We start from the raw sequence: 13,290 nt of genomic DNA, 5'->3' as shown, positions 1-13,290 counted from the left end.
TACAAAAAATGTTCAACATATAAATATCAGACAGCACAAGGATTCCGTTGAAGGAACTTAGTCATGGAAAAAATAATATAACAACGCAGTTGAACACGGTGGGCTAACAACGAGACAGATTAAATGCAGGCAGACAACAAACCTGGAAAACGCAGCAAACACATAAACACAGCTATAAAGATAAACAAGTACCTACTATGGACGAACACAGAAGATTTCCAATGAGAACAGTTTTTATTTTGGGAATTTTTTCATGACAAACAGTGCAAAACTGCAATGGCGTATGTTCAAAATACTTCATTAAAAATGAAAGTGTGTGAACTTTTTCTTGTTGTAAGTTGGGTTAAAAAAAAAGTGTTTATTTATTACAAATATATAATCATGATAGTATAAAATATTATAAATTAAAATGAGTTCTTAAAATGGTTCTGGTGCAATCAGAATTCCAAAGAAACACATCTGAAATTCGTAATGTGTTAAGAGATTTGGCAACAGCGCGTCCCATAAGTCGTGTACTGCAATCCAAGCGTGGGACGTCTATAGAAATGCTTATTAATGATTTTATTGTATAAGTGCATCATGTGTGTGTCAATCAAAATTGACTATTTTGGTGAAATAAGTACTAATAAATATTTTATGTATCATATCTGTTGAATAATACAATATTTTAATGAGTAAAGACAGTGTATAAAAATAAAAACAATAACACAGAAACCTACTGAGTCAAAAACAAACTTGTCCCTATCCATCACACATCATCAAACTCTGCTGCCATTTTGAAACTGAATTAAGCATGCGAGCGAATGCTACCTAGTCAGTACGAAATGAAAATGAACAACCTAAATCTGGATGATGCTACCAACTGTTAACAAGTACTTGCTAGGTACTACTTTAAGATACATTCTATCAATTTTCCATACTTTATAACTAGTAAAGGTGTCTTAAGGGCGCGGTCTAGTTGGGTTGTACGTGTGTTAGTGAGGCCGGACGATAAGCGCGACGCTCGCCGATTTTTTCTAGCGCAGTATTGCAATGCTAGGTTCTGAAATGGCGCGAATTCTCTTCGTCGTCACAGGAAAACAGTGAAATTTGAGCGGTGACCGTTACATCATATGGCGGAGAAATGAAGATAAAGGTGTGAGGCAAGGCTCTTAAGTGCTTTCAAGAATCTGTACCGGATGTTTTACGCCTAAAAATTACTCTGAAAACACGTGTTTAAGCCATTTTAACTCTTCTAAAAATACAGTTTAAAAACTTCATCCAGAATCAAAAGTCCTTTTCGGCCCTCGGAGAATTCTTAAATGCTTTTCGTAAGCAGACCTCCCTCGGATATCTTGAGTAGTTTTTAAATCTTGTAGTTTTACAGCCAGGCAGGCTTTGTTTAATTCATTGAAACATTTATATTGTTATAAAAATTCAGTTTGAGAATTTTTTTTTTTCTATTTTTTTTTTTTTTTTTTTTTTTATACTAATGGCACAATCATCACTAGCTTGTGTGTGTCCAGGATTGTGACTAAAACACTGTAATAGATAAATATCAAGCTATGAATACATCATTGGTACAAATTCACAATAAACCCACTTGACACTGCAAATATTTAACGTTTCCAACGTTCATGCAAATGCGAGAATGTCGTCACGGACACGGGGAAGTAGCCGGGGGCAAGCGCGCACGCCTCACCTGCACCGGCCAGGCCGCGCCGTCGCCCAGCGCGCAGATGGTGTGGCCCTCGATCTGCTTGCTCAGCTCCCACAGCATGTCGATCTCGTCCGGCCGCGCGTCGCCCGTCACGAAGCGGTGCATCATCTTGTTCATCCAGCTGATGCCCTCGCGGCACGGCGTGCACTGGCCGCACGACTCGTGCTTGTAGAACTCGATGAGGCGCGCTATGGCCTTAACCACGTCCGTCTGCTTGTTCATGACGATGACGGCGGCCGTGCCCAGGCTCGTCTGCACGGCCACCAGCCCGTCGAAGTCCATGATGGCCTCGTCGCAGGCGCTGCGGCACGGCACGACACCTCGCTCGCCTCGCACGGCACTGCCTTTGAATATATATACTGTATAGAAGTCGCGAGTGGAAAGGATTTACTCTACGTTTTTCAGGAGCGTATGATGAGCAGCTTGGGACCTTCACCGCTGCAGGGCGCTGCCGTAACGCCCTGTATCGTCTTAGTTGTTATTTACACGTTAGAGCGCAGCACTGTCACCCGCTGTCATCCCCCGCACCTCTCATTAATCATTCACCGCAGCTCAAGGTCGTTCAACGGGAGGGGGAAGGGGTGTTTGAAGAGTTCGACACTTGTCCGCTAGGGACCACCACAAGTCGATGCCCTAGAGATGGTGGCGATTGCGGCGGTGAATTAACCAACTACCTCAAAACCGTATTAGAAATTTTAACCTGGGCTGGCGACTTCTATACAGTATATATATATTCAAAGACACTGCTGTGCGGAGTGGGACACAAACCACTTCCATGCAGGGTCTGATGTTAGATGCAGCAAGTGGGACTCATTCATAAAAAAAATTTGAATGGGAATGAAGCATGTACAAAGCCAACAAGTTTTATTGAGAAATTCGGATATGTTAACAACAAATAATCTGCAAATAGGATTAAAAATGATTTTAAAAATATACTCTATTTAATCGTATATAATCAGTTTGATAAACAAAACAATTTTCAGACATAAATTTTTTGGCTTTGCCAAGTTTTTTTTTTTTTAAATTTTCTCGCATTTTACACCGCTCAATTATGATTCCTCATACATCTCTTTTTTTTCCCATTTACTATATTCTGCATCAATTTTTTTTTAAACTAACGTGAAGTGTGAAAAAAAATGCTCACCGTGTGTTTATATTTTATTCATAAATATTCAATATTCATGAATAAGTTGATATTTTGATTTAAAAAATAAAACATGATTCGCAGAAGCCTACTCAATGTTTTTTTTAATCAAACTTAACGTGTTCAACTAGGGTCATTAGGGAACTAAAAAACTACACTTTAAGGTTCAAGAAATGGATCTTGAACTAAAGTAACCTGTGTGAAGCTTCTACTAAGCGAATCTATCAAAGCTCTTTTTAATATTCTATTTGACTTCACCAGGAAATTTGCTATTTGTTTTATTTGAAGCTTCGGTTGTATTGCAGCTCGCCAGAAACATGAAATGAATCTTCGACTAGATCACTTCACGTCTGTTGGCTGGGGCCAGGCCGAAGAGTAAGCCCAACGTCACCCACCCGGGATAACGTGTACTCAATGCAGGACTTATTATTTATTTTTTAGTATCGAGCAACAGGAAGCTCTGAAGACCAACTGGAACTGTGGAATTGTAAATTTTCATCAGAACACAATCCGATCAGTATAAAAACTTTTCCAATTCATAAACTTTGACCTGAGGACTGAACTGTGGTTGGTACGATGTGCAAGTTTTTAATTTTAAAGTAATAGACAAAGGAAGTTTCAAAAAAAAAAATTTTTTTTTAAATAAAAACATTATCAAACTTAAAACACTATCTTTATGTATCAAAAACAGTAAGTTTTGAAATGTATTAGTTATTTTTCTGGGTTGTATTGCCGGGCCAACCTGGAATGTAACAAGTGCAATATCAAATCATCCACAAATATCAAATTACCACGATTAATGAATATCAAATCATCCACAAATATCAAATTACGCCGAATAATGAATATCAAATTATCCACAAATATCAAATTACTACGAATACTGAATATCAAATCATCCACAAATATCAAATTACCACGATTAATGAATATCAAATCATCCACAAATGTCAGATTACCACGAATACTGAATATCAAATCATCCACAGATATCAAATAACCAAGAATACTGAATATTAAATCATCCACAGATATCAAATCACCACGGATACTGAATACCAAGTGACCACGGGTAATGACGGGAGGACCGGGAGCTACCTCTTGGGGATGAGCGGCGTGGAGGAGCCGCCCGGGATGACGGCCAGCAGGTTGTCCCAGCCGCCCGTCACGCCGCCCGCGTGCCGCTCTATCAGCTCCCGCAGCGGCACCGACATCTCCTCCTCCACCGTGCAAGGGGTCGCCACGTGGCCCGAGATGTTGAACAGCTTGGTGCCGGAGTTGCGCGCCCGCCCCAGCCCCACGAACCACGACCCCCCGCGCCGGCAGATCGTCTGCGGGCACAACGCTCGCTCGCGTCTCCTTCACGCTGGTGACACACACCTGCCAACTTGCCGACAACACCGGCGGCAAGATTTAAAAAAAAATTATTCAATCAATGAAACACTGCAACAGACGCCCCTCGAAGTAACGCCCCAATTCGTTCCCGTACAACAAAGCACCGATCGAAATGGCGCTTTTCCGTAAGAGAGTCTAATCTCAAGCCAAATACATAATTATTTTCCAATCAGGTAAAGTGCAAATGCTGAAAAACCATTTTAATCAAGTCACTACTTCATTAAAATTAATCTACAGTACTAATACACTTATGTCTAAATACATTTGAAGTACATTTAAATGAACGATGACTAACATTTTGAGATTAAAAAACCTTAAAATTAATACAGTAAAACCTCGTATTTACGTTCTCGTTATTTACGTTTTCCCGCAAATAACGTCATTTTATGTAGGTCCGTTTTATTGTACATTAACTTTCGTGTTGCATTTTCCCTGAAATTACACCGCTACGTAACCAAAAAACCCGGAATGTACGTTTCAAAACACGGTAAAAATGTAAATACTCGTCACGTTAGTCATAGATGTGAAAAGTTTGAAGTAGTTCGCCTATTGTCTGTAACCTTTCGTTTTGATGTATCGACAAGTTCTATGGTGCCTCTCCTCTACTAACGTTTTAATCTTTGCTGCCATAGAGAACTTTCGTAGCAGAACCACAAACGGTTTTATTTATGGTGTCATAGAGCACTCTCGTAGCAGAGCATAGTCCGAAGCGCTGAGCTATCGATACTACCGGAAAGCGCTCATACACAGTACGTATATTTAGTAGTGCTGCATTATGTACAGTACATATCTATGATGGCTTTCATTGTTTACATTAGTCAACGTCCGTTTTGGTTAGCACGTGTTTTTTTATCGTTCACAATATTATTTATGGCAAGATTTTGATTGAAGATGGATAGGTATAAAGTTCCACGAAATACTTTATCTATTGAAGATAAAATTAAAATTATTGAGAAGTTTGACAAGCATGTGGGTACCCGAGTGGTTTTGGCCAAGGAACTGAATATTCCTGTTAGTACTTTAATGTGTTGTAAACAACTATTGTTTGTCTTGTAGCACCAGTAAATGCTGATACATTTTTTTAAGCTAAAATTTAGCATTAACTGCCAATAAAAGTGCTTTCCCACAATTTACACTTTCCCGCAATTTACACTTTTTCCTTGGGGTTCCTTGAAAAGTGCAAATAAGGGGTTTTACTGTACATTGTTTACATGATAGGGCTTGGGCATAACATTCCGATGTTGCATTTCTGAGTTACATAATGTTTTTGATATAGTAAATACATTTCAGTTATTAATAAGATTGAAAAAAAAAAGCATAAACTTAACATTTTCTATTATTACAAAGATTATTTAAGCTGTTAATATTAATTCCCAACTCTGTTGTTTGATATATGTGTTTCTGCCATGATTTGCCACATGCGCATCCTGGTGGGCACGAGGTCAAATAACTCTGAAAGCTTCTGGCTTTACTCTCCAGAGAGGCATGGCGGGATATAAACGTTTCCTGAACACTCAGGCGGTGTCGGAAATAAATACACAAATGAAGGACGTGAACAACCGTTACGGAAAGAGCAAAATATTGTTTGTTGACTTGTCACGTTATTAATTCGTTGCATTACCAATTCACCGCATTCTGCTTGATGCTACACATGCGCTGTTGCTATTGTGCATGCACAGAAATAAAAAGTAAAAAAAAACATTTTTGTTTGTGGTTTATGCAAATATGGCCACAGATAACCCGAAACCAGAAAACCAGCACCGGGAGTTTACTGTATGAGTGAAGAAGAAGAAGTAGAAGAATTTAAGTTTTGTAAAAACATTCTACCAATTAACTTAATTAAAAATAAAAATAAATTCACATGTCGAGGCCATAAACAATTTCTTTTTGTGTCACGTATCATGAGTGCTCCTTGAAGTGCTAAACAATCATTCCCAGAGCAATGTCCCCTTTGGCTTGTGGCAGACACAAGCATATATCTTGGGACAGCTTCTGTGGAGATATATAATGAGTAGAGGCACTGGAAAATAGCGTTTATAATGGCTGTTCGTAGCATTTATATTTTGCCATATAGCATTTATAAAGCTTTAATTTTAATTCTTCTCCCAGTTTATGCGGATGTTGCAAGTTTTGCACATAAGTATGTTAGTGTCACTAACATAGAAATGATGTGACTTGTATTGCTCTGCACACTGCAAGTGAATGCACAGTAACAGATTTTGTCCGTCCCATAATGGTAAAAAAAAAAAATATATTTTATAGTTCTAACTGCATTGCACGCGAACGCAATGCAGAAAACCGACTTTAATAACCTTAATTTTATTGTGAATAGCAGCGCAATATTTTATTTTCACAGATTACCGTTTATTTTTCGAGTTAGGAAATTAGGAAAACACTAGGTATGTTCAACAAATGAGCGACAAAAGCAGAGAGCTACTTTGCTGCCATCTTTTTTTCCCGTTAAAGTGCTAACGAATTTGACTGAAGTAGATTTTCGTAATTATTTTTTTGTAGTTGCCAAATATAAGCTGCGTGTGTTGTAAACTTAAATAAATGCATTTTTATATTTTACATGCTGTCATTTAACAGTAAATAATTTTATTGCTTGTGTTAATATCACGCACGCACACGTTGGCAAACATGGCCGCTTCAATGTTTTCACATTCTTTCCCGTGGAAATATTCATGCACGTAAATAAACGTCTCTCTTTAATTGTTTACATTTGTTTGGGTCGTACATTACGTTTGCCGTTAACCAAGTTTCCGCGCGAGCCTATGCGTATTTAAATTGTTTTTCGTGTTATTTACATGATTCATAGATCGTGTTGATTGTTTACATGGCTCGCCATCATCACCGTTTATTAGGTAATCTTCAAACACGGTAAGAAGATGCATAAAATAAAGAATCTTCTTAATTGTATGAGGTTAGGCCATTAATAATAAGAAATGGTTTATTTTAAAATATTAGGTAAACCTAATATTTACTGGAAATTTTAATATTACTTGAAAGTTTAATAATTACTTCTAAAAAAACCGGATTGTAGCGTTTATTCGTCGGTAAACCATTTTGTAGCTATTATTCGCGCCTATATAGTTTTTACAATTTTCCAGTGCCTCTAATAATGAGGTCCATATCGACCACAACGGTGCCTCTTCCTCAGATACCGACTGCAGCGGCGCTCACCGGGGCGACGGCGACAGTCTCCACGTTGGTGACGGTGGTGGGGCAGCCGAACACGCCCACGTCGGCCGGGAAGGGCGGCTTGAGGCGCGGCTTGCCCTGCTTGCCCTCCAGCGACTCAATCAGCGCCGTCTCCTCCCCGCAGATGTAGGCCCCCGCGCCGCGGTGCATGAACACGTCGAAGTCGTAGCCCGAGCCGCACGCGTCCTTGCCCAGGAAGCCAGCCTGGTACGCCTGCGACCACCCACAACTCTGCTCTTCCTGCCTCATCCACGACCAACACATTCAAGGGAGAGACAACCTGTTTCAACAGGATTTTTAAACAACCTTCTAATAAAATTTTCTTACATATATCTTATATCACACGGTCAATTCAGTCCACTTAAAATATGGTCACAAGTTCTGGTTTCAAAATTTTGTTGCAAGGCTTACTCTAAACAACAAATATTTGTGGTTATGGTGTGGTTAGGGGGTTTGGAGCTTGTTCGAGGGCGTGACTCATTCAGGTAAATACGGTAAGATTCCTTAATTCTGTAACTGAACGTCCCTGGCAGTAATTTAATTTTAGGATTTTGATTTAATCAAACCATAGACCCTGTGTGTAACTCATTGGATAATGTTAAGACTTCTTAAATGGAAGTTATTTTCACGCTTCAAGTTGGTCCCAATAGCAGTCGAAATTCAGCGCACTTACACGAAATGCAATATAGCATGGTGCTTCACTAAACTAATTTTCCAAAATTAAATCCCGGTTTGGCTCTCAGCGAGGGAAATGCGGCAGACACGGGCGTGAACCTTTCGGTTTTCTCAGCATACTCCTGTTCCCTCTACCAAGGCGTTTTCCTGATGCATGAGTTTCACCGCCAAACATCACTGTTAACGAGGTGTTAAGCCTTATTCAGTCAGTGTCGATAAAAAAATAATCTCAATCAATGTTTTAAATTTTCAGGAACAAAGTTCGGTATGCCCAGCATAAAAAAAAAAAATCCCAGACTTCTCCAGATCTTTCATAATTTTTCACTCACCAAAACTCCGTTAATATTACCAACGCCAATAAATCCCACTACTACCCAACACTGCTACAGCTGTAATGAAATCGTCGAATGAGAAAGAAATTTCCGCCTGAACTATGCACAAAGTGATTTTTCTCAATTCCACTACTTCCCAACACTGCTACAGCTGTAATGAAATTGTTGAATGAGAAAGATACGGTATTTCCGCCTGAACCATGCACAGACACCCCGAGGCCCCGTCACGGATGTAATCCAGCCTCACGGCGGGGGACGAGCGACCCACCTCGCAGATGGCCACCTGCATGTTGGACGCCTCGTTGTAGAACTCCCCGCGGATGTAGATGTAGGCGGCGCGGGCGCCCATGGCCCGCCCCGCCACCAGGCAGCCCTCCACCAGCTTGTGCGGGTCGTGGCGCATGATCTCGCGGTCCTTGCAGGTGCCGGGCTCCCCCTCGTCCGCGTTCACCACCAGGTACTTGGGCCTGCCGCCCCCAACACTCTCACTCTCTCGCTGCCGCATCCAACAACTCTCACTGCCGCCACCAACACCACTCACTTCCGCCTCCAACACCACTCACTGCCGCCACCAACACCACTCACTCTCTCACTGCCACCACCACCACTCACTGCTGCCACCAACACCACTCACTGCCACATCCACCACAACTCACTGCCACATCCAACACCTCTCACTGCCACCACCACCACTCACTGCCACCACCACCACTCACTGCCGCCACCAACACCACTCACTGCCACATCCACCACAACTCACTGCCACATCCAACACCACTCACTGCCACATCCAACACCACTCACTGCCACATCCAACACCACTCACTGCCACATCCACCACAACTCACTGCCACATCCAACACCTCTCACTGCCACCACCACCACTCACTGCCACCACCACCACTCACTGCCGCCACCAACACCACTCACTGCCACATCCACCACAACTCACTGCCACATCCAACACCACTCACTGCCACATCCAACACCACTCACTGCCACATCCAACACCACTCACTGCCACATCCACCACAACTCACTGCCACATCCAACACCTCTCACTGCCACCACCACCACTCACTGCCACCACCACCACTCACTGCCGCCACCAACACCACTCACTGCCACATACACCACAACTCACTGCCACATCCAACACCACTCACTGCCACATCCAACACCACTCACTGCCACATCCAACACCACTCACTGCCACATCCAACACCACTCACTGCCACATCCAACACCACTCACTGCCGCCACCAACACTATCACTGCCGCCACCAACACTCTCACTGCCACGTCCAACACCAATCACTGCCACATCCAACACCAATCACTGCCACATCCAACACCACTCACTGCCACATCCAACACCACTCACTGCCACATCCAACACCACTCACTGCCACATCCAACACCACTCACTGCTGCCACGTCCAACACTCTCACTGCCACATCCAACACCTCTCACTGCTGCCACCAACATTATCACTGCCACATCCAACACCTCTCACTGCCACATCCAACACCACTCACTGCTGCCACCAACACTATCACTGCCACATCCAACACCACTCACTGCCGCCATCAACACTCTCACTGCCGCCACCAACACCACTCACTGCCACATCCAACACCACTCACTGCCGCCACCAACACCACTCACTGCCACATCCAACACCACTCACTGCCGCCACCAACTCTCACTGCCACCACCAACAACTCTCACTGCCACATCCTACACTCTTACTCTCTTACTGTCTTTGGAAGTCCAGGAACTGTGCGGTATCTACCAGCCAACTAACAACCTAAAAAAAAACCTTAACTTTTTGAAAGTAAATGTTGGCAACTTTGATTTATTTGTGGTCGTTCGTTGCTGTGATACGGAAAAACGTGTTTAAGACAACTTGGCTCAAAACGTTTTAACCGTCTAATATAGCACCAAAAGTTTCACATGCCGTTAACCGTAACAATTATTACAAAATATAATATTTTGCCATAATACCTAATACGCTAATCCGTTAACACAATAATTCCATAAATTATAATTAAGAATGTTTGCAAAAACATTTTTATTCGTGTAATCGTATTAATACTAAAAGTATTTATGTATATAATTTTCTTATATTAAAAAAAATTTTTTTGATGTTGGCATTTCTCAACCACACAGTTTTTTAGTGACCATATTCCACTTATACATTTGCACCCCTCTGCCTGCCACCCCTACCCTGGTGCCCCTGTGACCACACACCTTCGACTCCACCGTCTGACCTCCATCTACAGTCCACCATTTTCCCTGTTTTCCCCGTCTCCATCCGTACTGCAAACCCCACCCAGGATGTCCACAAACACCAAGTGAACCATTTCAGGACTTTTAAACAACCTTCCAATAAAATTTTCTTACAAATATTTTATATCACATGGTCATTTCAGTCCACTTAAAATATGGTCGCAAGTTCTGGTTTCAAAATTTTGGTGCAAGGCTTACTCTAAACAATAAATATTTGTGGTTATGGTGTGGTTGTGGAGCTTGTTCGAGGGCGTGATTCATTCCGGTAAATACGGTAAGATTCCTTAATTCTGTAACTGAACGTCCCTGGCAGTAATAATTACGGTAAATCTGTCACACTTGGCAGCACAGAGATCCCCGTCCATTAGACACAACTTTTGAGGACTAAAACAGATTTAAAAAATGTGGTGTGGCTGTGTCATGGACATGGCCATGGACGTGTGTTGTACATGAATACGTGTACGTACCAGATAATATTTTCTATACAAAATATAAAAAAACGCTATTTTATGTATTTTATCATGTTTGAACACTAGAAGTTGCGTATAGGCCAACATTATATATTTTTTATTTTTTTTTTTTATTATTTTAACACCATATATATATATATTCACTGTAACTATTTTACACTAATGTTTTACATATGCAATCGATAGATTTTTACGAGAGCTGACGACTGAAACTCAAAACAAACGTCTTAGCTTCTCCGAATCAAAAGTTATACTGAATGGAAATCTCGAAACGCAGCAAAATGACCTCAAAATGGCGGCGCTTCCCCTTCCACCGCACACGATGCGTCACAAGTCCTCACTTAGCGTAACGAATTCTTTGATCCTTTAGCTATCCAGTGGTGTAATTAAATTTTGGATGGAGATGATAGATATGTAGCTGCAACACTCCGATTTTGTTATCATTCGTTTTTTTAATTGCTTCCCACTATGGAAGCAATTTTAAAGAGGTGTTCACGTAAAAAAAAAGAGACTGACCTGCCATCTGACGGCTTGTTCATGAAGCTCCACTTGAGTCCGGACGGGAAGCCCGCCCCGCCTCGGCCGCGCAACCCCGACGTCTTGACTTCATCTGAAGCAACCAGCACCAGCCAATCAGCTGCGACGCCTGCCTCGTCAATATCAGGATCACCGAGACAGCGTCGAGTGAGACTATTAACGGAGAATCATTGGTGGGGGGGGAACAGGACAACTTTCAGGCAAGCAGCAACGTCTGCCATGGGCCAGTTCACAGAAGTGCAAGTTTCAAACCAACAAGTACACGCGCGTCACAAACTTGTATACTACTAAAGCTCGAAAGACAAGTAAGTTAGTTTACATGTTCGCTAATAACATGTGGTCGAGTTCTTTCCCAACCGAGTTGAAGAAAAAAACAATCCTTTTCAGCACAGCCTACAGGCGTAGGTAGATTTCAAAGCACATATTTCTTCTGGAAATATTTTGGAAACTTCTATAAACTCCTGGAACATTTTAAGAACTTAATGTAGCCTACATAACATCCTATATGTTGTCCAAAATTTAAAAAAAAAAAAGTTGATTTAATATTTTTCCATGCAGCAAAAAAAATTTTAACGTTTTTAACTTAATGCATCCAGCATTGGATGTCTTAACAAATTTCATATTATGCCTACTGAGGCATGGATCATTTTAAGTATATTTGTTCATTAATATGCAAATAAAAAAAAACATTTCATAAAAAAAATATAGCACAGAAAAATCCTGTTTTAAATATGAAATTGGTCTGAAAATAAAACCATAAAATCTTGAATCTACATTAGATAAACCTGGAAATGTAAGTAAATGACCATAACTCTTCAGTAGCCACCGCATACTTCCCCTTCAAACAATTGTAAAATAAGAACCTCAAGCCAAACTCCAAATTAAAAATAAATTGGTCACTAATGTGCCAAATATGGAAGATAAGGAATATTCTGTGCAAAAAATATATATTTTTTTTAATCCACCCTTTGAAACAAAAGCTTTTGGTACTACCTACTCTTAACGAGTATAATGATTACAAAAGGATGCAAAAGTTTTCATTTTAAAAGAGAATAGCAATCTTTTAATATTTTCAAAATACCTTCTCTATATGTTCAACTGTGCATGTTAATCTCGCCCGAGACCATGTACCTATTTATTTTGTGCCATTTGGAAATGATTTGGGCAAAATTTTGTCCGTTATTGTGTCCATGCTAAAGGTGTACAACTAATTTTGATTTAGAGTTCAGCGGGGCCGCTCTTGATGTCCCAACACAGCCCGTCTTATCTGCCCTAGGGTAGATTTTCTGTTGTGTCATTTTATTGTTAATTCATTTTATTGTTTGATTGTGCTTGTTCTATCTTCATTTCCTGTTATTTTGTTTCTATGTCTGTTTGACTGTGTCTGCATTTGTTACTGTTCGTTCCATGTCTGTCACTGCAAGTATGTGGCAGGTCACCTTTCGAGAGTTGGCCAATCACGGAGTCCCTACTTGTTGTAGTGCTTGACCGCTCTTGGTACCGACGGGAGGGGTTGTGCACGTATTTGCTGTGACCTTTTTGTC

General features: G+C 41.0%; 1 protein-coding gene across 1 annotated transcript in view; it reads right to left on the bottom strand.

Annotated features, from left to right (window-relative positions):
• Positions 1–13,290, bottom strand: part of LOC134540874 (NADH dehydrogenase [ubiquinone] flavoprotein 1, mitochondrial) — a 35,026-nt gene that overhangs the window by 11,633 nt on the left and 10,103 nt on the right. The window contains exons 4-8 of the mRNA XM_063383896.1: positions 11,726–11,819; positions 8,715–8,913; positions 7,422–7,652; positions 3,942–4,174; positions 1,682–2,000 (exon numbers count right to left, since the gene is read on the bottom strand). Coding sequence (XP_063239966.1) covers positions 1,682–2,000; positions 3,942–4,174; positions 7,422–7,652; positions 8,715–8,913; positions 11,726–11,819 — 1,076 coding nt within the window. The remainder of the gene's footprint in view (positions 1–1,681; positions 2,001–3,941; positions 4,175–7,421; positions 7,653–8,714; positions 8,914–11,725; positions 11,820–13,290) is intronic.

This window comes from Bacillus rossius, chromosome 17 (assembly GCF_032445375.1).
Source record: "Bacillus rossius redtenbacheri isolate Brsri chromosome 17, Brsri_v3, whole genome shotgun sequence".
NCBI classification, from domain to species: Eukaryota; Metazoa; Arthropoda; class Insecta; order Phasmatodea; family Bacillidae; genus Bacillus; species Bacillus rossius.
The sequence above is the reverse complement of the archived record's forward strand: the minus strand, read 5'-3'. Positions and strand labels throughout refer to the sequence as shown.